This window comes from Theropithecus gelada, chromosome 3 (assembly GCF_003255815.1).
Source record: "Theropithecus gelada isolate Dixy chromosome 3, Tgel_1.0, whole genome shotgun sequence".
Lineage (NCBI taxonomy): Eukaryota > Metazoa > Chordata > Mammalia > Primates > Cercopithecidae > Theropithecus > Theropithecus gelada.
The window spans coordinates 131,745,382-131,769,470 of record NC_037670.1 but is presented as its reverse complement, the minus strand read 5'-3'; the positions used below and the strand labels follow the sequence as shown (position 1 = coordinate 131,769,470).

The window sequence follows — 24,089 nt, the reverse complement described above, 5'->3', positions numbered from 1 at the left end:
TTTAACTATGAATCTTTTGTGTCTGATAGGGCACATTTTAAGGTAGCAAGGGCAGAGGAACCTTGCCAATCATGTGTCAAATTGACTGGTAGGAATGCCTCAGATTGTCTCGTTAATACCAGGATGCTAGTAATATTTAGATAAGATATATTGTAATTAGTGATACATGAGGTGAACCAAGCCTGATCTTGCGCCTGGGTCACAAACGTGGAGTATTGGGGTGAAATAGAAATATTGGTTCCCTTAAGGAAAATGTATGGATGGATAGTGCAAATTAGGCACTGATGAGTGTGATTGTGAATAAAGGTTATAATATAGTCATTACTGGAATTATGATATGTCCTATGCCAGGTGTTAGGGAGATGCCAAGATGTCCCAGGTGCCATAAAGTTTCTTGGGGTGGCATGGACTTTACTTGGGGTCTGGGATATCCCATCCCCCCATCGGCCCAAATCCTAGGGGAACAGGACGTGGCTATGAAATGCTGATTGAGCCATGACAGGCGAGGAGATTAGTAAGGCTGCCCTGCAAATGGCCATGGGAGCTGCAGTCTAAGATGTTATAATTGCCTAACTGGAGGCCACGGGCTTGTCCCCTGTGACAGACCTCCCAGCTAAAGTGAAATCCATTACTTTCCCTGCTTTGTCCTTTAGCACAGGAAGGAATGTTTGGGAAAGCGGCATTGATTGTATTACCTGGTTTGAGGTATTTGCAGCTAAGGCTGTTAAGGCATTTTCTTTGCCATGATTTAGCCATTATTGTGTTTGGGCAGATACACGGTAAGGGTTAGAACCTTTATAACTTACACACAGTGGGAGAATAGTGGAGTGATATGTAGTTATCTGGCACCTTAGTCCAATGTGTGCCGTTATTGATTGACCCCACTGGGGGTAAATCTATCCCTCCTAGCCAAGCAGTCACGTTATTATAGGCTGGGAAGCGGGTGTCTGCCCAGGTGACAGGGCGAAAGAAAGGCGGATCTAAAATATGAGCCCAACAGAGTGTAGCAGGTACAGGTTGCAGACAAAGCGAGAGCATATAAAGGATCAATACCCTATATGAGTTGCAATGTGCAACAGAAAGCATAGCAAGGAACAAATTATTTGGAGTAAATGGTGTCTGTGTCCGGAGTAGAATTCGTTCAGCCTTCTGAGTTATCCTCTTCAGCATCAGGTAATGTCTGAGGCTTGTGTCGTCCATGGAAGCCGCATTGTCTGGGGCTGCAGGTCCTGTAGGGTCAGTTCCTTCATCTCTGGTACCAGGTTGGGTCCTAGGCACGCCATGGTATGGTTTGATGTGCCATGCTGGAACACAAAGAGGACCTAAGGGGGTGTGAACACAAGCATGTCCTCTTACCCACATTACTAATTCACTTGGACCACACCATATACATTACTGTTCACATCTTTCCATAAAACTGCAGGTTTTATACCTTGAGAGGTTTTAGCAAAGTGCTTTTCTACAGCTGATTGAAATTTGTCATCTAAATTTAAAAACTTAAGGGTAAATAAGGCTTGTGCCAATAGTGTCCATACTCTCCGTTTTCTGTTTTCTGAGCATATTTTTAAGGGTGGAGTGGGTACGTTTTACTATGGCTTGTTCTTGGGGGTTATATGGGATGCCTGTGGAATGTCGGATGTTCCATGCATGACAAATTGTTGAAATTGTGAGCTGGCATAAGCTGGACCATTATCAGCTTTAATTTTTGTGGACCGCCTCATAAACGCAAAAGTTAAAAGAAGATGTTTAATGACATATTGGGTTGATTCTCCAGGCAAAGCATGGGCACTAATTGAGAATTGGTGTCAATGGATACATGTACATATCTAAGTTTTCCAAATTCAGGGTTGTGTGTAACATCTGTTTGCCATAACTGATCAGGTTCTAATCCTCTAGGGTTAACACCTGTGGAAGGAGGGGACTGCCTGTGAGCTGGCAATCTGGGCATTGTAGGATAATTTGTTTAGCCAGTTTCTGGGTAAGTTGAAATTGTTTAGATAAGTTTCTCCAATTTTGGTGGAAAAATTGATGTGATTGGGTGGCTTGGTCAAGCAGTGATGTCATAACCCGAAGGTCTGCTTGATTATTATCATAAGCCAATGGGCCAGGCAGAGAGCCATGGGCTTGAATGTGTGTGATAAAAATAGGTTGTGTATGTTAATCTAGCAATTGCTGAAGTCGAAGAAAAAGAGCACACAGGGTGGGTTCAAGAATGCGCCTAATTAAGGCTGTTTCAAGGTTCTGCAACAAATAAACAGAGTAAGCTGAGTCGCTTACAATATTTATGGGCTGAGTGGAAAAAGTTTCCAAGGCCAATATCAGAGCCCCATCTCAGCTCTCTGAGTGCTAGTAAACCCAGATTGAGTGATTGAATTATGTGGTCTCCACCAGACTGCTGCTTTTCCATGTTTACCATCTGGCTTTTAACTGCTCCTTAAATAACTTATGGGCTGTTTGTTAATTTCCCTTCAGAAGTTACTGTTTACTTAAATTGTATTTGGAGAGAGGCACTTTAGGGGTAAGAGAGAGGTAACAGTGGCCATCATCAGAAATAGGTCTATCAAATTCTTAAATTTTACTTAAATTTTAGCAGTGAATTATAATCTGAGATGTTGCTTGTATACAAGGAACACACGAAATTTTGCCCTGAGCTACCTGTGGAGCTGGGGAGCTGAGCAGGTGGGCCCCAGGGTGGCAGCCACTTTGCGCTTGCTTAGGCACTGCTGCTTTTCTGTTGCCGGCTGGGAGGACCTTCCCGTTTGCGCCTCCTGCCCCTCCCGAGCAGGCCAGCTCTGGCGTGCTGGGCCTGGCTTCCTGTTGCTGCCTCCCGCTGCTCGGGCTGAGTTCCCAGGAGCATTTGCTGGCTCTGGGTTTGGGTTTGCGAGCTTGCCTACCGCAGAGCCTCTCTTTTAATTTACCTTCTGCTTGACCACGTGGCTCCGGCTTCTAATGCTTTATCTTTTTATAAGCGTTAAAAGAAATACCCGATTGCCTTGTCGATCTTGCATTACTGGGTAGGCTAAGAACTCCCCTTCTAGAATGCTGCTTGCTTAAGACAGGGTCTCATAGCTGCAGCTTATCTCTTGTCTTTTTTCCTGTTTATTGGAGTAGGGGGCTCAGGCAATACCTCTGTTTCCTCTTTGTTATTTTGGCCCTGTGATAGTGGGGCTGAGGGAAAAGGAGGCAGTAAGGCAGGTGACTTTCCTCCTCCTTCCCCTTTTTAGGCTCTTTTGTGTATAACGAAGCCAGGGCTGCCTTAATTAAAGCCCACAGCATTAAAGATGATGCTGGGACCTGCCACCCTTGTGCATAATGTTGTTTAAGATTTCCCCCTACTTGTTCCCAGAGCTTTATGCCTTTTTCCAGGAACCATGGGCTTTGGATTACAATAGTTTGCATTATGTCCCTTAATTAAGCCTGCGAAACCGAGGTTCCACTAGCTTCAAGCAGCTGCTTAAATATTTTTATATACTGTTTCTGTTGAGCTGATAACTGTTGTCCCATCATGAAACCTCAGCCTGAACTTAGAGATCCTGAGTGGGCACCAATGACTTACTGATTACTCACTGACTGCGCAGTCTTTTTCACTTGTTTTTGGGGGTCCGTCATGCTTCCTTTGCAGCATTCCTCACACAGGGCACCAGCTGTGGGGGTCTGTCCGGCAGACCCTGACCCAACGACAGGTAAATAACGTACACTGACACAGATACTATGCTTGTCAGTGCGGCTGAGAGTCCAGGACGCTTATAGACTCCTGGGAGAGTGCCATAAACAGTTGCAACCCCTGCCCTGATGCGTTGCCAACCACCCCCATCCCCCATCCCCAGTAGAGAGCAATCATGCACCCACGGACGGTCAAAGTGTAGTCTTTAAAGAAGCTATTTAGACAGACTCCTCTATATTCCTATGTTAATTACCCTTGCTATAGCTCAAAGAGGATTAGATTGCCTTCAACCATAACTCTATCCTGAGGCTTTTGCAAAAACCTTCTGGCCTTCTAAGAAGGTTTATTTTACAGTTTTTCTGACCATCCTGACTGAACCCTAACAGAACTCAAACATACACACACACACACACACACACACACACACACACACAACCTGATTTAAAACTGGGCAAACTACTTAGACATTTCTCCAAAGAAGATATACAAATGGCCAGCAATCATATGAAAAGATGCTTACCATCATTAATCATAAGGGAAATGCAAATTAAAATCACAATGGGATATTACCTCCACCCATTAAGATGCCCATCAAAAAAAAAAAAAAAAAAAAGAAGAAAATAATAAGTATTGGTGAGGATGTTGAGAAGTTGGAATCTTTTTGCACTGTTGTTGATAACTCTATACTCTAACTAAATAACTCCCCATTACCCTCTTCTCCTAACCTCTGGAAACCTCCATTTTACTTCGTGTCTTTATGAATTTGACCACTACAGGTACCTCATGTTAACTGGAATCGTACATTATTTGTCTTTTTTTGACTGGCTTATTTCACTTAGCAAAATGTCCTCAAGGTTTATCCATGTTGTAATGTACATCATAATTTCCTGCCTTTTAAAGGCTGAATAATATTTCATTGTGTATGTATACTATATTTTGTTTATCCATTCATCCATCAGTGGACACTTGATTTGCAAGCATATGTATTGTTTTCTGTTACCCTTATGTATTGGTTTCCTGGGGCTGTCATTAAAAATTTACACAAGGGTAAAAAAGAATTTAAGGAGAAAAAATTGCCACAACTGGGGTGACTTAAAACAATAGAAATGTATTTTCTCACAGTTCTGGAAGCTGGAAGTCAAATCAAGGTGTTGGCAAAACACCTTGAATTCTTTTTTTTTTTTTTTTTTTTTTTTTTTTGAGACGGAGTCTCACTCTGTCACCCAGGCTGGAGTGCAGTGTCCGGATCTCAGCTCACTGCAAGCTCCGCCTTTTGGGTTCACGCCATTCTCCTGCCTCAGCCTCCCGAGTAGCTGGGACTACAGGTGCCCGCCACCTCGCCCGGCTAGTTTTTTGTATTTTTTAGTAGAGACGGGGTTTCACCGGGTTAGCCAGGATGGTCTCGATCTCTTGACCTTGTGATCCACCCGTCTCGGCCTCCCAAAGTGGTGGGATTACAGGCTTGAGCCACCGCGCCCAGCACACCTTGAATTCTTGAAGAATTCTTAGCCTCTTGTGAGGTTCTAGTGGCTCCCATCAATCCTGGGTGTTCCTTGCTTTGTAATTGTATCATTCCAGTCTCTGTCTCTGTTGTCACATATACTTTTATGCTGTGTGTCTCTGCTTTTCTTTTAAAAGGGCATCAGTCATTGGCTTAAAGGCCTACTATAATTCAGTTATGACTTTATCTCAACTAATTACATCTGCAAAGATGCTGTCTTCAAATAAGGTCACATTCTGAGGTTTGGTTGGACATGATTTTTGGAAGGACACTGTTCAATCACTATGCCTTCTACAATTTAATTCATTTGCTAAGCATATAAAGATGTATATTAACTCTGACTACCATAACAGAATATCATAGACTGGATGGTTTAAACAGCAGAAATTTATTTCCTCACAGTTCTAGAGATTGGAAAGTCCAAGACAAAGGTCTAGCAGGATTCAGTTTCTGGTGAAGGCTCTGCTTCTTGCTTACAGCCACCTTCTTGTGGGTCTTGCCATGGCAGAGAGAGTAAGCAAGCTTTCTGGTATCTCTTCTTCTTAGGGCACTAATCCCATGAGACCAGCCCTCCCAACCCCTTGTCATGACATTGTTGCAGGATTTTCCTTAGTTCAGCTAATGATGGGGGTCCTTGTTCATCCCATGGCCATGAAAATTTAGGCTTGCATATGGTTTGAAGGGTGAGTGAAGCATGGTTTTATTGGATGAAAAAGGAAAAAGGGGGAAAACAGGGCCTTTCGCAAAGCCAGAGTCCCTGCTACAGTGCTTCGTGCCTGGCAGTTCAAATCCCAGGTTCCACACAGGAAGAGGAAGGGCCAGGCTCCTCCCTGCTGCAAAGGTGGAGAACTTCCCAAGGCTCCACCTCAGTGGGCAGGCAGGTTGGAGTTTCTCCAGGGACCCCCTCCCACCTGGCTGTCTCATTCCCCCCTCTAAAGAAGTACATCTAACTGCCATTAGATGAAGGGTAAAGATGAAGACTGATCTTAACTGCTTCCTGCTGACAGGGGGCGCTATTTTGGGGGAAATGGCAGTCAGAGCTCCCTAGAGGCCAATTTAAGGGTTCCCAGCAGAAGGAGCCATCGTCAGAGGCTCCGGTTGTGTGACCATTTGGAGCCTGATAGCTTGAAGGCAAGAACAGACAAACCATCTTATTAGAAGACATGTATCAAAATGAAACAAGGGGGGGGGGTAAGGACAGCTCAAAAATTCCGAGGCCTTCTACCAGTTTGCACAGGGAGAGGGAAGCCAAAACCCTGACTGGCAAAAAAAAAACTTTACCCTTTTGCCGGTATGTTGGGCTTCTGGGTTCTCTTCCCCGAGCCTAATCCTAAGCCAACGAGTTTGAGAAATTAATTCTTTCCAGTTTGGAGGATGCATCTAAAAGGAGTGTCCCGTAGTACGGAGACACAATTACCTATCAGTGAAGAGAGGACAGATAAGAAGAAGGGATAAAAGAAGCCGTCTTTTAATGGCATCCCAGGGGTTCAGGATGCATTAGAAACGGGTACAGACTGAAGATGAATGGCTGCCCATTTAGAAAGAGGGGAACAGGCATCCCTGGTTCCCTTCTCTTCCTACCAGATACCTGGGGTACGTGAGGGAGAGAGGGAAGAGTGTCCTCTTTCCCTCTTCTGTCCTTGCACCTCCAAGTTCTGGCAACCTTGACAGGCACTGCCATGAGTGCAAAAGCAGCTTGCAACCTTGAGGTGGGGGGCCTAGAGAATAGGAATTACCACTCTTACCTATGTCTCTCTAGCACCTACTGTCAGTAACCTTGGAGTTCCCTAGACCTCATTTATGCCATGGATATTAACCTGGCCTTTATCCATGAAACAGGAAGGTTGGGGTTGGCTGAATTGTCAGGAATGAGCCACGCTCACCTGTGCTGTGCCTTTTAACCTCTGTTGTCATTTGCCTCTGGATCCCTCACATCCAGTTTTCTTTCCTAGGGCTTTGGCCCAAAGCTTGGAATTGAGCCTGGGACAAAAATGTGTCTTGGAGGGGTTGCATGGACTTCTTATCATAAGCTGAATGCTAAGGTGAAACTGTATAATTGAGTCCTCCTCCAACAAGGGAGAGAAAATGATGTCTTGTGGCACACCCAGATAACTAGTAGCTATAGTCATGCTTTCTAGGATTTGGGTGCATGGTGCTTGGCTTTGGTTAGCTCCCTTGATCTTACTTTCCCAAAAGGAAACCTCTGAGTGATGGGCATCCTATTTATTCCCATCACCTGGCAGGATTTGCAGGTTTTTAGCTCAGAACTAGAAAACTGATCCAGATTTTTACGTTACCCATCCCTCTTGTTCTTTCTGAGTTGCAGCTGGAGATTGCTGTTTGATTTACAGGAACAAGCAGGGTTAGTCTAAAATGTAGGTGAAAATTTAAAAACAACTAGTGAATTTAGACTTTAATGACAAATATATGATGAGTTTTGAAACGTAATTTCTCTGTCTCTCCAGTCCTCATGTTTGTTAAAAATTCATCACAGGACTGAGTTATTTGAAAAATAGACTTTAGGCTGGGTGCAATGGCTCATGCCTGTAATCTCAGCAGTTTGGGAGGCTGAGGCGGTTGGATCACTTGAGGTCAGGAGTTCAAGACCAGCCTGGCCAACATGGTGAAACCCCATCTCTACTAAAAATACAAAAAATTAGCTGGGCGTGATGGTGGGCACCTGTATTCCCAGCTACTCAGGAGGCTGAGGCAGAGGAGAATCGCTTGAACCCAGGAAGCGGAGATTGCAGTGAGTTGAGATCGCACCATTGCACTCCAGCCTAGGCAACAAGAGTGAAACTACCTCTCAAAAAAAGAAAAAAAAAAAAGAAAAATAGACTTTAGTTTTATACTTGGCCTGATTATTTGCATAAAGTGCAGCAATAATAATTATTTCTACATAGGCCTTTTTGATTGGCTTTGATGGAATTCTGTTCTACAAGGAATCTCAGATAAGACCTTTTAAAGCCAAGCCCAACCGTGGGTTTATATCCTCAAATACCTGTGATTTGGGTGATCCTCTCCTCTTAAGGTCCCAAGATAAACTTGGAGCTCCTGGACCTGTTAGAAACTGACATTCTTTACTGACCATAGGTCAGGAACACTTTACAGGGACTGAACTGATGAGGGTTTGAGGCCAGTTTCCCCACTGGACTTTTATTGGCTCTGCAAGTCACGATTGACTCCTTAAAGAGAAGCATACCCTTCCAGTCAAAGCCTTGGTAAAATTACCAGTTTTCTCAATTGTGTCGTGTTGCAAAAGAAAATTGAATTCTTACTGCGCTGATGCAAACAACTATATTGCCATAAGAATACTCACAGATAGTTTCCAAATTTTAGAGGAACTAGACAGAAACAAACATGCTCCAACTCTTGATCACAGGGGATATACCTTGCCAAACTACTAAAGGCCATAAATGTTTAAAATAAGTTTCCTTGACTCTGAAAAACAAAACAAGGATCAACAATATTCCAACCAAAAGTCAAAAAGGTTGTTTCAGCTTTCTGAGTTCAGTAGTTATTTAGTTAAATATTGTTTTGTTTGATATGCGTGAACATTTTACCTCTTCATGAGTCTTGCACATTTCCTTTATTCCAGTGTCACAATCTCCAAAGTTACGAGAAGCCTGTATTTGAGAGCACCTGTCAAAGTTCTGTAGATTATAAACCATCTTTTGAAAAGGATAAAAACAAGACAACAATTGTCTGTGAATTGCAAAATGTCCAGGGTAGTTACAGTTGGAGATACAATTGACAAAGAAGTTTGGTTATCTCCAAGGTTTCCAATAACTTAACCTTAATTACGATTAGTAGCATATACTTAGGCATTACAATTTTAGAAATCCCATACAATTTGGAATATATGTTAGCAATATTTACAAAAATATAACCTAAAGAAGACTGAACATCATTTTGGCAATCCCATGTAGCTAAGCATGTCAAATAATCCTGTTTACCTCTCTTTTCTGGACATTCCAGGGGCCCTCTGAACTATCTGAAAAGCCAGGTGTCAGGAAAGACAATTCTGAAATTGAAGTTTGATTTTGGGAAGCCTTTTTAATGTTTTTAAAGTACTTGATTTTATGAAATAGAATTCCAGATTACCATAAACAATTTTATTTTGTCAAAATGACTCAGAAATTTTAAAGAAGCAAAAACCTTTTATAAACCTTTTGAATTAAGTTAATATGTTCACACAGAGAACCTCTTATACAAGATTAATTTCCACAATTTTCTACCACTTGTTTGAACCTTCAGCTTTCTCTTACCTAATTTAAAACAATCCTTTAACCCTAGGTAAAAATGTGTATCTCCATGCTTCTTATAACATATTACAGCGAAAAACCACATTTTACTGTTCTTACACCCCTTGCATGTAAATCTATTTCCAGTAGTCTCAATTACATGTTATAGTGGTAATTCCTAGTAATTTTTAACTTTAAGGTAAAACTTTGTGTGCTAAGTGCCACTAAGGTTTTACTTCACCGTAATTAAGGGCGTGGTTAGCTCCATATGTCCCCAGGCCTTACAAATTATGAAGCTGGCGGCAGTTTCCAAGCCCAAAAAGCAATTTATAACCTTAAAACATTTGGTAAACCTTCCAACTGACTTGCATAGTTTAGTTCACCTAGTTACATTTTTATGACACCTGCATTTTACCAATAGTCTTTAAGCATGCTTTTATTTCTCAAAGATTAAAGTCACATGAACTGAAAGGTATCACAGCTTTTAACTTCCCTTAAAGAAATAGTTGATCCAATCTCTTGTTTTTCTTTAGGTCAAACTAATTAGAGCCCCTTTTACAGATATCACACACAGTATACACACAGGCGGAATAAAACCCAGTTGCTGGGTGGAGCCTTTTAAGAGAGGGCTAGGAAAAGATGCTGATGTGGAACTAGAGAGCACTCATCCTCTAAGGCAGGATTGCTAAGCAAAGCCTTGCCAAGCAGTTACCTGCCATGCCCCAGGATGTGAAACAAGGCTTGCAGCACAAACCACGCAGATGCGCAAAGCACACCAGACTGGCCACAACCCAAGACTAGCCACACAAATCCTTTTTCACAATTAAAGCTTTGCAGAGCGTATGAATAGTGATAGTGGCGGGGCGAGGGCGGAGGTGGGGGCTGGTCTGGTAAAACGTCTTCTAGAAGAAAAAAAAATTTAGAAGTTAACTTGCTGATCAGGTAGAGAAGGGGTAAAGAATAAAAAAAAACAGTTTAAATGCCTGGGAAGAACGTCTTACTCTTATGCAAGTTGTTCCTCCAACAGGGAGAAAAGTTTAATTACTGTCCCATGGAGCTGGAGCTGAACCCTTTGGCCAGGGAAGGGGAAAGCTGCTGCAGTGATGCCTGGCTGGGAACAAGCCAGCCTGCTGTGCGGGCACCCTTGGCACAGAGGGAAGTGCCTGGGGGAGCTGCTGCTCGCTGGTGCATCCCAAAAAGGGAAGGAAAAGCCCATGAAAAGGACCAGGAGTGATGGCAGGAGGGTGGGAGTGGGGGTCATGGTTTCCCTCACCCTTAGAAGTCCGAGGATGAATAGGCTCAGGAGCAACAGTGAGAGGTTTTGAGTCCCCATTTTACTCACCTCTTCTGGAGGCTCCACGTTGCATGCAAAAACTGTTGGAGGACTTTTCCTTAGTTGAGCTCAAGATGGGGTCCCACGGCCATGAAAATTTAGGCTCGCAGACAGTTTGAAGGGTGAGTGAAGCAGGGGTTTACTGGGTGAAAGGGAAAAACGGGGAAAATGGACTCTCATAGGCCAGAGTCCCTGCTAGAGTGCTTCCCTCAAGGCAGTTGGAATCCCAGGTTCCACAGAGGAAGAGGAGGGGCCAGGCTCCTCCCTGCTGCAAAGGTTATGAGCTTCCCAAGGCTCCACCTCAGTGGGCAGGTGGGTCGGAGATTCTCCAGGGACCCGCTCCCACCTGGCTGTCTCAACATCATTCAACCGTTTCCTAAAGGCCCCATCTCTAAATACCAATACATTGCAGGTTAGGGCTTCAATATGTGAGTTTTAGGGGACGCAGACATTCGATCTATAACAACATTCAAAAGCAAGACACAAATTTCAGGTTAGGCAATATTTTGGAAGTCAATGATTTTTAAAAACAATGACATACACTTTTGATTATGTATACACACAAGCATAAATCTTGCTTATATTGGCTTTTAACAAATACATAAGATAGGCCGGGCATGGTGGCTCACGCCTGTAATCCCAGTACTTTGGGAGGCCGAGGCGGGCGGATCACGAGGTCAGGGGATCGAGACCATCCTGGCTAACACAGTGAAACCTCGTCTCTACTAAAAGTACAAAAAATAAGCCAGGCGTGGCGGCGGGCGCCTGTAGTCCCAGCTACTCAGGAGGCTGAGGCGGGAGAATGGCATGAACCCGGGAGGCGGAGCTTGCAATGAGCCAAGATTGCGCCACTGCACTCCAGCCTGGGTGACAGAGCAAAACCCCGTCTCAAGAAAAGAAAAAAAAAAAAGCCATAAGATTTATGTTTAATAATTTAGGCATTCGTGTATTGTTTTACTTTATCTAATTTCTTTCCCCTAAAATAAATGATAAATCATTAGTGTTGTTTTAGTTGGTTAAACACTTCCTATTATTTATTTTAGAATTTTTAAATTAAAATGTAATTAATAGGAAAATGCATGCACCATCAGGGTGCCACTTAATGAATTTTTCACAAAGTAAACAAACATGTATAACACGCACTCTGATTTAAAAAAAAAAAAGCACCTTTCCAGCATTCCCAAAGTGTTCTACATGCTCATTCTCATTTAATAAGCTTCCCTCATGTAATTCTTATACCAGAGTTTGAGAGCCACTTATGTAGGTAGCTGGATTTGTAGTAGGTATTAGTGTGGATCTCTTATCTGTCAGGTGTTATTGTTAATGGATTTGGGTTCCACCAATGTGCTGTCATTCACAGGCTTTTGTATATATTGTATCTCTGCTTGGAACCATTTTTCCTTTTGCTTTCCCACTCCTCTAAATCGTCCATACCTTCTTACTGCCACTTCTGACAACTTCCTATAGCTACTTCAGTTCAGATCATAGCTGAAACTACTTCCTTTAAGGAATGTCTCCTCACTCCTCTATCCCTCTTTTCTCCCAAGTCTAAGTAATTGCCCCTCCTATGTGTTTTCATTAATCCCTCCATTTTCCCCCTCATTTGTCATAGTACATACTAATTGTTGATTTACTTGCCTTTATCTCCCATCAGACCATAAATATTGAAAGGTCAGACAGTGCAGTGTCTGCTTCGTTTTTTTAATCTACAGTACCTCACACAGTGTGAGCACATAGTGGATGATATACATTGAATGATGTTAAAATCATTATGTTTTAGTATTTAAAGGATATTAGAGTTCATCTAGTCCAGTCCCCTTATTTTACAGATGAGTGAACTAAAAGCCTGAAGTTTATTATTAATAAGGGTTCAATAAGAGCCAGTGGTCAAAACCAATGGTATTTGTAATGAAGCAGAATAGTGGGGAAAAAACACTAATGTTCAGTATCACTAGATGTTCTTCACTTGAATCATAGCTAGACAAAATTATTTCATTTCTAATTTTTGTAATGTTCCAGTTCTGGCTCTGACTAGATTATTCTAGCATTCCATTTGTGTTCTCTCATTCCTACTGATTCTGTTTTATATTTATCTCCTTTGTAATTTCTCAATTCTAATCCCGTCCCGTCCCCTCCCCTCCCTCCCCTTCCCTCCCCTCCCCTCACCTCCACAGTGGGGTCCGCCCCCTGCAACCTCTGCCTCCCAGGCTCAAGTGATTCACCTGCCTCAGTGTTCCAGGTAGCTGGGGCTACAAGCACATGCCACTACACCCAGCTAATTTTTGTATTTTTAATAGAGACAGGGTTTCGCCATGTTGGCCAGGGTGGTCTTCAACTCCTGACCTCAGGTAATCCACCTGCCTCAGCCTCCCAAAGTGCTGGGATTACAAGTGTCTAACAGTTTTCTATTTTCATTATTTATTACTTCAATTTAGTTTGCTTCCTAGACTAGATTCCTGCGATGATCCATTTCAAAAGTGTTCACATTTCCAGCAAAGAATGCCCTATGGGCACCTTAGACTCATCCATGTTTATATAAATAATTAATTGACAACTATGTAAATGCAACATAATTAACATTTTTTTCATGTACACAGTATTCCAGCCAGTAGTCTGTTCACCAGGCATCGTTTAAAGTCCAGCAAAATCATTTAGTCTGTTGGTTCCCAAATGCTGGTTCTCAGGTAGCTGCTGACGGTATCAGAATCAGCTGAAGAGCTTTGAAAAATATAAATAACCAGGCCTCAATCTGATCCAAGTGAATCAAAATTTTGTTGTCTGTCTTTTTCTAAAAAAGATCTTCAGCCAGCTTTTGGAATCCCTCCTTTCATCTTGCCTTATCATTTTAATGTCTTATGAAATTAAGACACAGAGGAAAGAGCTGACTTCCTCAGGGCTACCCAAATGGTGTCTATTGGGTAACTTTATTTTAATAAGTAAAGTAGCATGATAAGAATTCCTTTGGAATTGGAGCAAAGCGAATTCTTAACATTCTTAAAAGTTTTGAAATATTAATAAATGGTGTCAGAACCAATATTTTTTATTATATCTATACTGAATATCAGATAATGTAAATGTGTTGTCTCAATAGTCTTTGCAACTGTCTCACAATTTATTAGCAAAGCAAATCATAGAAATTTACACACTGTTCACTTACTCAACTGACACTTCTTGAACACATATCTAGGACGTACGCTGGATGCAAGGAGTATAGCAGTGAACAAAACAAATGTGGAATCTTCCCACACAGATTGTAAAATTTGATGAGGAGGCAAACGTTAATTATATACATAAATACAGTTCGATGAATGACAAAGTAATTTGCCCAGAGTCACACAGCTTATCTTTAGGAGAGCTGGGTTTTCATCCCAAGAATAATTTTTAAAGCCCATGTTCTTTCCACTACAGCATGATGCTAATGGATCAAGGTAAAAGAACTAATGTTTGGGGCCTCTTCTCCTATCTTCTAATGCTAAAGATTATATTATTTTTGTTTTTTATGCTTCCATTCTTTGTTGATAGAATACAGATTATTAGGTCATAAAAAGGGCAAAACATATTGTTTCACTGAAAAGAAACTTCATAAAATCTTTGTGAAAAATGCTTTGGAATCAGGCTTGAAATAAAATTTTATCTGCCCCTGACTACAGGAAGAAAACTTATAGTCAAAGAAACTCATTGTTCCTGCTTCTCCTCTGTAGTCTGTATTCATGAGGGACTAAGGCTAGGGAAAAAAATAAGTCAGTTTCACTAGTAAATCAAACTATGAGTTTACTTTGTATTATTTTTATCCTTATTATTATTTCATGGAGATATCTTATATCATCCAAGCTTTTCCAAAACATAGCACTATTCTCTAAATAATATCAAGCATTTGGTCATACCAGAGTTTATGTAACTAGGTCCTGCATTTTTGGATGTGTAATTAATTTTCAAATTTGTATGATTCTATTGAGTGATGAAAATAAAAAAAACTTGGTTAATTCTCTGTTTATGTTTATTGGTCTGAAAGTTCCCTGAAGTCAGGGAAAGTTACTTCTCTTTGTGCTCCCTGTTCCTTGCACAATGTCTGGCACATAGAACCCACTCCATAAGCTTTGTCAATTGCTTGTATCCTTGAATTCTTAATCTACTGGAGTCAGAATTTTTACTGATGCATTCTGGTAAACTCTTTATCAAAGATGCATATATGTTCATACCATTCTTTGATATTTGCTATAAATATTTACCTTAATATGTTATTGATGCTACAATTATGGGTGTTTTTATATGCAAATGTTTTAACTTTTTTACTTTTAATTTCTTTTTTTTATTATACTTTAATTTCTGGGATATATATGCATAATGTGCAGGTTTGTTACATAGGTATACACCTGCCATGGTGGTTTGCTGCACCCATCAACCTGTCATCTACATTAGGTATTTCTCCTAATGGCATCCCTCCCCTAGCTCCTGACCCTCGACAGGCCCTGGTGTGTGATATTCCTCTCTCTGTGTCCATGTGTTCTCATTGTTCACTTCCCACTTATGAGTGAGGACATGTGGTGTTTGGTTTTCTGTTCCTGTGTTAGTTTGCTGAGAATGATGGTTTCCAGTTTCATCCATGTTCCTGCGGAGGACATGAACTCATCCTTTCTGTGGCTGTATAGTATTCCATGTGTATGTGTGCCCCATTTTCTTTATCCAGTCTATCATTAATGGGCATTTGGGTTGGTTCCAAGTCTTTGCTATTGTGAACAGTGTTACAGTAAACATGTGTATGCATGTGCCTTTATAGTAGAATGATGTATAACCCTTTGGGTATATACCCAGTAATGAGATTGCTGGGTCAAATGATGTTTCTGGTTCTAGATCCTTGAGGAATCACCACATTGTCTTCCACAATGGTTGAACTGATTTACACTCCCACCAACAGTGTAAAAGTGTTCCTATTTCTCCACATCTTCTCCAGCATCTGTTGTTTCCTGACTTTTTAATGATCGCTGTCCTAACAAGCATGAGATGGTATGTCACTGTGGTTTTGATTTGCATTTTTCTAATGATCAGTGATGATGAGCTTTTTCTCATACGTTTGTTGGCCACATAAGCGTCTTCTTTTGAGAAGTATCTGTTCATGTCCTTTGCCCACTTTTTGATGGAGTTATTCGTTTTTTTCTTGTAAATTTGTTTAAGTTCTTGGTAGATTCTGGATATTAGCCCTTTGTCAGCCGTGGATAGATGGCAAAAATGTTCTTCTATTCTGTTGGTTGCCTGTTCACTCCAATGATAGTTTCTTTTGCTGTGCAGAAGCTCCATAGTTTAATTAGATCCCATTTGTCAATTTTGGCTTTTGTGGCCATTGCTTTTGGTGTTTGAGTTGTGAAGTCTTTGCCCATGCCTAGGTCCTGAATGGTATTGCCTACGTTTTCTTCTAGGGTTTTTATGGTGTTAGGTCTTACGTTTAAGTCTTTAATCCATCTTGAGTTAACTTTTGTATAAGGTGTAAGTAAGGGATCCAGTTTCAGTTTTCTGCATATGGGTAACCAGTTTTCCCAGCACCATTTATTAAATAGGGAATCCTTTCCCCATTGCTTGTTTTTGTCAGGTTTGTCAAAGATCAGATGGCTGTAGATGTGTGGCATTATTTCTGAGGCCTCTGTTCTGTTCCATTAGTCTATATATCTGTTTTGGTACCAGTACCATGCTGTTTTGGTTACTGTAGCCTTGTAGTATAGTTTGAAGTCAGGTAATGTGATGCCTCCAGCTTTATTCTTTTTGCTTAAGATTATCTTGGCTATATGGGCTCTGTTTTGGTTCCATATGAAATTTAAAGTAGTTTTTTTCTAATTCTGTGAAGAAAGTAAATGGTAGCTTAATGGGGATAGCATTGAATATATAAATTACTTTGGGCAGTATGACCATTTTCATGATATTGATTCTTCCTATCCATGAGCATGAAATGTTCTTCCATTTGTTTGTGTCCTCTCTTATTTCGTTGAGCATTGCTTTGTAGTTCCCCTTGAAGAAGTCCTTCACCTCCCTTGTAAGTTGGATTCCTAGGTATTTCTTTGTAGCAATTGTGAATGGGAGTTCATTCATGATTTGGCTCTCTATTATTGGTGTATAGGAATGCTTGTGATTTTTGCACGTAGATTTTGTATCCTGAGACTTTGCTGAAGTTGCTTATCAGCTTAAGGAGATTTTGGGCTGAGACGATGGGGTTTTCTAAATACATAATCATATCATCTACAAACAGAGACAATTTGACTTCCTCTCTTCCTATTTGAATACCTGTTATTTCTTTCTCTTGCCTGATTGCCCTGGCCAGAACTTCCAATACTATGTTGAATAGGAGTGATGAGAGAGGGCATCCTTATCTTGTGCTGATTTTCAACGGGAATGTTTTCAGCTTTTGCCATGATAATTGGCTGTCTGTGGGTTTGTCATAAATAGCTCTTATTATTTTGAGATGTTTCATAAGTACCTAATTTATTGAGTATTTTTAGCATGAAGGGGTATTTAATTTTGTTGAAGGCCTTTTCTGCGTCTATTGAGATAACGTGGTTTTTGTCATTGGTTCTATTTATGTGATGGATTACGTTTATTGATTTATGTATGTGGAACCAGCCTTATATCCCAGGGATGAAGCCAACTTGATCATGGTGGATAAGCTTTTTCGTGTGCTGCTGGATTCGGTTTGCCAGTATTTTATTGAGGATTTTCATATCAATGTTCATCAGGGATATTGGCCTGAAATTTTCTTTTTTGTTGTGTTTGACTGCTAAGTGGTAGAGTTTGGATCCTGATTTAGGTCTGGCTCCAAAGTCTGTGAAATAAGAATAACAAAAAACTGGTAATGCAATACAGAATCCAATAGAAGCCAAAATTTAGTTACTTAACAAGATTAACAAATTAAATTGATAAGTACCAAGAAGACTGATGAGGAGACGGGAAAAAGAGGTACAAATTACCACTATCAAGAATGAAAAAGGTGATCTAATAACAGACCCAACAAAAACTAAAAAGATGTTAAGACAAAAGTATGAGTTTACACCAATTGATTTGAAAATTTAGATGAAATTGACAAATTTCTGGTAAACGACTTATCAAAAATAACACCAGGAAAATTATAAAATCTATCTAGTTCTTTGTCTATTAACAAAATTGAATTTATTATTAAACCTTTCCTTGGAGAAAACTCCAAAGCCAGACAGCTTCACTGGGGCGATTCTTCCAAACATTTAAGGAATAAATAAACCAGTGTTACATCAACTGTATCCAAGAATTAAGAAAGAGGGACCAAATGTATTTACTTGCTCATTTTATGAGGCCAGGATAATGTTAATATCAAAATGAGAATATTGTAAGGAAGTAAAATTACTAGCTGTCTTCCTTTAAAATCTCTACAAAAATACTAAGCAAAGAGTTAGTAAATATAAGCCACAGAGATCTAAAACTGATAGTGTATTATGACCAAGATGGCTTTATTCCAGAAATATAATTTCTCCAGTAAAGGAGGAAAATTATTATCTCAATACATAGTTAATAACATTCAAAATCAATTCATGAATAAAAATACTCTTAGCAAGCCAGTATCTTTAATCTGATAAAGGGCATTTCTAAAAATCTTGATGGTGAAATATTCAAGGCTTTCCATTTGATATTAGGGATCATGCAAAAATACCAGTCTTACTACTTCTACTCAGTGCAATGCTGCAGATCTTAGCCAAAGTAATAAGAAAAGCGATGAGATAGAGGAGAATGGGAAGGGAGAAATAAAAGTTATTCAGAAATACTTTGGTTATATAGATAGAAAAATCAAAACAATATACAGATTGTTTACAAAAAATTTAAAAACATACCAATTATATAAAAAATAATGTAAATAATTTAAAATAAAGATATATAAGACGTTTTCACAGAACACTATCTATAAAACATTAAGAGAAGTTAAAGACCTAAGTAAATGAAAAGAGATACCATATTCATGGTATTGAGAGTAGCTCAATGTTACAAAGATATCTGTTATTTCTATCTATAGAGTTAATGCAATATCAGACAATACCTCCAAACTTTCTTTTAAAAAGGACATTTGTCAAGCCAATTTTGAAATTTATGTGGAAGTGTCATATATCAAGAAGAGCCTTATATCAAATTGAAGAACAGAGGCAGAGGATTGCCAAATCTGATATTTAAAGCTACAATAATTTAGATAGGTGAATTGTAAGGATAGAGAAATGGTAGAGATTTGTAAGTCCAGAAACTCACACACATATTTAGAAACTTGGTTTATTGCAAAGGTGGCTTTTGGGGAGTGCAGGTTATTTTTATTTGCTCTTTTTTTGATCAATTGAGTATTCATGTAGAAAAACACTAATCTTGACTCCTATTTCACGTTATATAGAAATTAATTCCAGGCGGATTCTATTTCTGAGCATGAAAGATAAACCAATAGAGTTTCAGGAGAATAACTTTATGAATGAAAGATATCTTTAGAAATGGGTGGGGACCACTTTTCAAACAATACCAAAAGTGCTAAACCGTAGAGATCAAGATTTGATAAAATGGGCTATATTCAAATTAGGAATTTGTCTCCCTTAAAATACTTCATTAAGAATGGGAGAACATATTTGCAGTACATATAATTATCAAAGTGGTTGTATCCAAAATATATCAACAACTTTATATGTAAATGACAAAAAACAACTAGTTAAAAAAATGGGCGAAAGAGATGAATAAGCTCTTCACAAAAGAAGATATCCAAATGGATAATTACCATGTAAGAAGTATTAAGTTTTTTAGTCATCATAGAAATACAAATTAAAATCATAGTACTCACTCCAAATAATAGCCAAAATTAAAGGAATGATCATTTGAATTTTTGGCAAATTTGTGGGGCATCCACAATTTTCATGTATCGCTGGTGGGAGTGTAAATTGCTGCAATGGCTTTGTAAAATTGGCAGTATCTACAAACTCTAAGTATACTAATATGATTTAGCAATTCTACTGTTGCCTGCAAAAATGCATATGTATATATGTTCACTAATAGAGGTGTACAGAATGTTCATGGCAGCATACGTTAAAATACCTAAAAGTAGAAGTAAGCCAATTATTTATCAACAGTAGGATGGATAAACTAAAGCAAATTACTACAGTGGAATGCTGCACAGCAGTGAGAAATGAATCAACTACTGCTGCATCCAACCACATGGACGAATTTCACAAAAAATGTGTAGAGTAAAAGGGACAAGCCACAAGATAGGGACAAGCCACAAGATAACACATACTGTATAATTCCATTTATTTGAAATTCAAAAACAAAATAAATTTTTGGTGTTAGAAGTAATGATAGGGATAATATTTGGAACAGTGCAGTTTGGGGAGCTACACAAGATCCACAGGTGCTGATAATACTTAGCTTCATGATCTAGGTGATAATGTGTTCACTTTGTGATAATAAAGCTGTGCTTACATAATTAGCAGACTCCTCTGTATGTATGTTACTTAAAGAATTTTAGTTCAGATAATTGCAGTTTTGTAACTAGCATAATCTATGTATTAAGCTATAAATATGAGTGCCATTAATTGAAAAAGTGATCATGTTAATTGACAACTTTAAAATTACTTCTAGAATTATTATAAATATTGTAAATTGTAAGTATTATAAATAGTGCTATAATATATACTTCTTTAATGATGAGCTATATATGTAATATAATACACTATTACATTAAAATAACACCAATAGTTTTTAGAAGTAACCTTTTCACACATATTTTCAGAAGTTGGAAGTTAGTAATTTTTGGAGTGGAGAATTTTGAAGAGTGGTTTATTTTAGCTGGGTGTTTTAAGTGAAAAATTTAAGTGTTTTTTAGTTGTTGTATGCATCTTACAATGTACATTCAGCTGATAACACTGAAACTGTACTGTGTGTGGAGAAGCTATGCTTTTCAGATCCTCTGATAATAGTAAAGGCAATAGGCCGGGCGCGGTGGCTCAAGCCTGTAATCCCAGCACTTTGGGAGGCCGAGACGGGCGGATCACGAGGTCAGGAGATCGAGACCATCCTGGCTAACATGGTGAAACCCCGTCTCTACTAAAAAATACAAAAAACTAGCCGGGCGCGGTGGCGGGCGCCTGTAGTCCCAGCTACTCGGAAGGCTGAGGCAGGAGAATGGCGTGAACCCGGGAGGCGGAGCTTGCAGTGAGCAGAGATCTGGCCACTGCACTCCAGCCTGGGCGGCAGAGCGAGACTCCGTCTCAAAAAAAAAAAAAAAAATAGTAAAGGCAATAAATATAGTTTTAAAGTATATCTGTATTCTGGTTTTATGAGGTGAAAGTGTTCTTTGATATTGCTCCAGCAGTGCTTTCTTGGATATACATACACTTAAATAATGACATGGGAAATTTCTTTACAGCTGCCTCATTTTGATTTTTGGTCTCTACTAAAAAGTTTAAAGATAAAACAGTCTTGGGAGAAAGGGAAAAAAATGGAAATAACAGTAAAAGCAAATGCTATGCCCCTTGTTTTCAGTTAATAATTTTTTATGAAATAGCTTATTTTTTTGTTGGCATACGTTAAAAGAGAATTTACACCATAGAATTAAGTACTATTATGACCATATTAAATTAAGCTTTTTTATTAGAACATTTTAATTTGAAATAATATCCATTTGGTTCTTTTTCTTGTTTAATTAAAAAAAAAACCTCAAATGAGTATTGTTATTCGCCAGCCATGTTTCCTGTTATTTTCTTTAAGCCAAATCTACCTGTTATTCTGTTTTATTTATGTTTTGTACATTTTTCAATAAATATAAGTTCCATGAAGACAGGAACTTAATTGGTTTTGTTTCACTACTGTTTTTCCAGCACTCAGAGCTATTTCAGATACACAGTAGGCACGTGTAAATATTTGTAGTTAGAATGATTGAATGGATCAATGAAATGTAATGAATAAGTCTGCAGGGTTCAGCTCTCAATCAACTCCACAGAATTCACTTATTGTTTAAACACATGTAGAAATAACAAATGTTATTTCTAGTATGATTTTTATAGGGATTGGTGGTAGATTTTAAATAAACTTGAATATTATACAACAGACTTTCGAACTTCTTGTTATTTTTTAAAGGAGGACAAAAATGGTAAGGGGGAAAATAATATACATCATATTTAACTTTGTTTTTTATGAAATAAATAATGATTAAAAATAATCTTCACTTCAAATTGTGTTTTTTCTTGTCTTTGATAATTTTAAAATATGGTAGTATTTAAATATGATAGGACTGCTCAAGTACCACTTAAAATTGTATATATGTATTGGTTTTGTTTGTTTTCCTATTTATATCTGTTTCCACCCCACCCCACCTTTTTTAAGAATCCAACTCAAGTCGGAACAGCTCTTCAGGTTTTCTATAATCTTGGAACTTTGAAGGATACTATTACCAGCGTTGTGGATGGATATTGTGCTACTTTAGAAGAAAATATCAACAGTGCATTAGACATAAAAGTTTTGACTCAGCCTTCCCAGTCAGCTGTGAGAGGTATGGATGTGGTTTATATTTAGCTTCTTTATTTATTTATAACTGAGAAGTCCTTTGAAAAGTATGTGAAACACTCATGTTTCAAAGCAATCTAATGACTCATTTTTTAGTAGACAGAAAATGAGAGAAGAAATTATGTTTCAGAATTTATTTATATCGTTTTTGTCTAATCAGTGATTTGAACTGGCCAATTGGTATATTCAGAACTTCTAGATAAAGATCTATAAACTGTAGCATCATTTAGTTGAGAGGAAACAGATGCAAAAAAAAAAAAAAAAAAAAAAAAAGGCAAGGAACACATTTTTCTTCTAAAATCCTTATCCTTCCATGTACTTCTTATTGAGACAGAAAATGTTTTTTAAGGGATGCCATCTCTACTTTAGCTTTCTGGACTTTTCTTTATGATAATTCTGGTACCCAGGAAAAATAATGACTAACTGTGGAGATAGAAACTGATAAAATCCTTGGGAACATTACAACTATATTAAAGTCTAAAGAAAACTGTTAAAGGATGGTAAATTCACGGTAGAGAGGAGTAGCGCTTCATTAGGAGTCTGTAAACCTTTTCCTACCAACACATAGCTGACATAGCTGGTGATACTTACATATACATACCCTTCTCCAGAAAAGAAGATAGAAAAGACCACAGATTATATCCACCCTCTCTTACTTGCTGCTACTCCGTGTCTCCATTTCTCCCCTTATATTCATTCTTCGTTCCTGTTGGTAGGAATGAACTATGCTTTCTCTCAGCAAAGACCAAGCACTTGCAGTTGTATTAGATCTCATCACTGCAAGGTATTGCTTTAGCAGATGCCTTCTTTCCACCAGATTGACAATATTTCTTTCTTTGTATCTCTTTCCCTTCACATACAGTTGTGTTATTGTATCTCCTTTTGCTTAAAATCAATTAAATAAATATATCTTAATGTATTTCTTCAGCTCTACTACCTGCATTTTATTTCTTCAGTCTTCAGGAAAATTCCCCGAAATGTTATCTGTAGTTAATGTTTCTGGTTTTTCTCCTTCCATTTTTCTGTTGAAGGCACTCTGATCTATCACAGGGTTGATGGAATAACTCATATTGAAGTAATAAGAGTTCTGGATCCATAGTTAATAGTAAAAAACAGTGGCTATTTATTAATTTTTATTTTTTTTTAGATTTTTAATTTTTATTAAAAAAATATAGATGGAGTTTTGCTATGTTGCCCCAGTTGGTCTTGAACTCCTGGCCTCAAGCAGTCCTCCTTTCCTTGGCCTCCCAAAGTATTGGGATTACAGGCATGAGCCACCATGCCTGGCCTATTATTATTTTTATATTTGCTATATATATGTGACCTTAATACTGAATATATATAACTTTTAAGTTGTACTAAACAAAAAGAGATAAAAGAATCTTAGGTCTTAAAGAGATTTTTAAAGGTTAGCCCTAGCCTCTGAATCGGTTTGTATTGAAACTATTCTGGAAGGATATCTTTGAAAAGAACTTGCCAAAGGAGATTTTACTCTTAGCTTTTCCCAGCAGTTATTCTCAGAAAGTTTGATATAATGTTTAAATTTCCAGGAGCAGTTTAATCTCATTCCCCCTTGTGTTGTCAAGAATGGGGAAAAAAATGAAAGCAGTTATTCACATGCTGTCAATCCTAATGTATGCCTCTTTTGTTGAAAGAATAAAGAGTTTTAAAGCTGCCTTATTACTATGCCTTGACAAGTGGATACCATGATTTAACACAGAAACCTTAAGCATCAATTCTTTATTATTTTCTTTAAAAGAGTAATCACAATTATTTTATATTTTAAAATGTTTTATAGACAGTATTAATGTT

General features: G+C 38.6%; 1 protein-coding gene across 2 annotated transcripts in view; it reads left to right on the top strand.

The window, feature by feature from the left end:
* The window catches only part of COG5 (component of oligomeric golgi complex 5), a 365,256-nt gene that overhangs the window by 178,951 nt on the left and 162,216 nt on the right, over positions 1–24,089 (top strand). For both annotated transcript variants that reach the window (XM_025381265.1, XM_025381264.1), the window contains exon 8: positions 22,098–22,263. In XM_025381265.1, the coding sequence (XP_025237050.1) occupies positions 22,098–22,263 (166 nt within the window). The remainder of the gene's footprint in view (positions 1–22,097; positions 22,264–24,089) is intronic.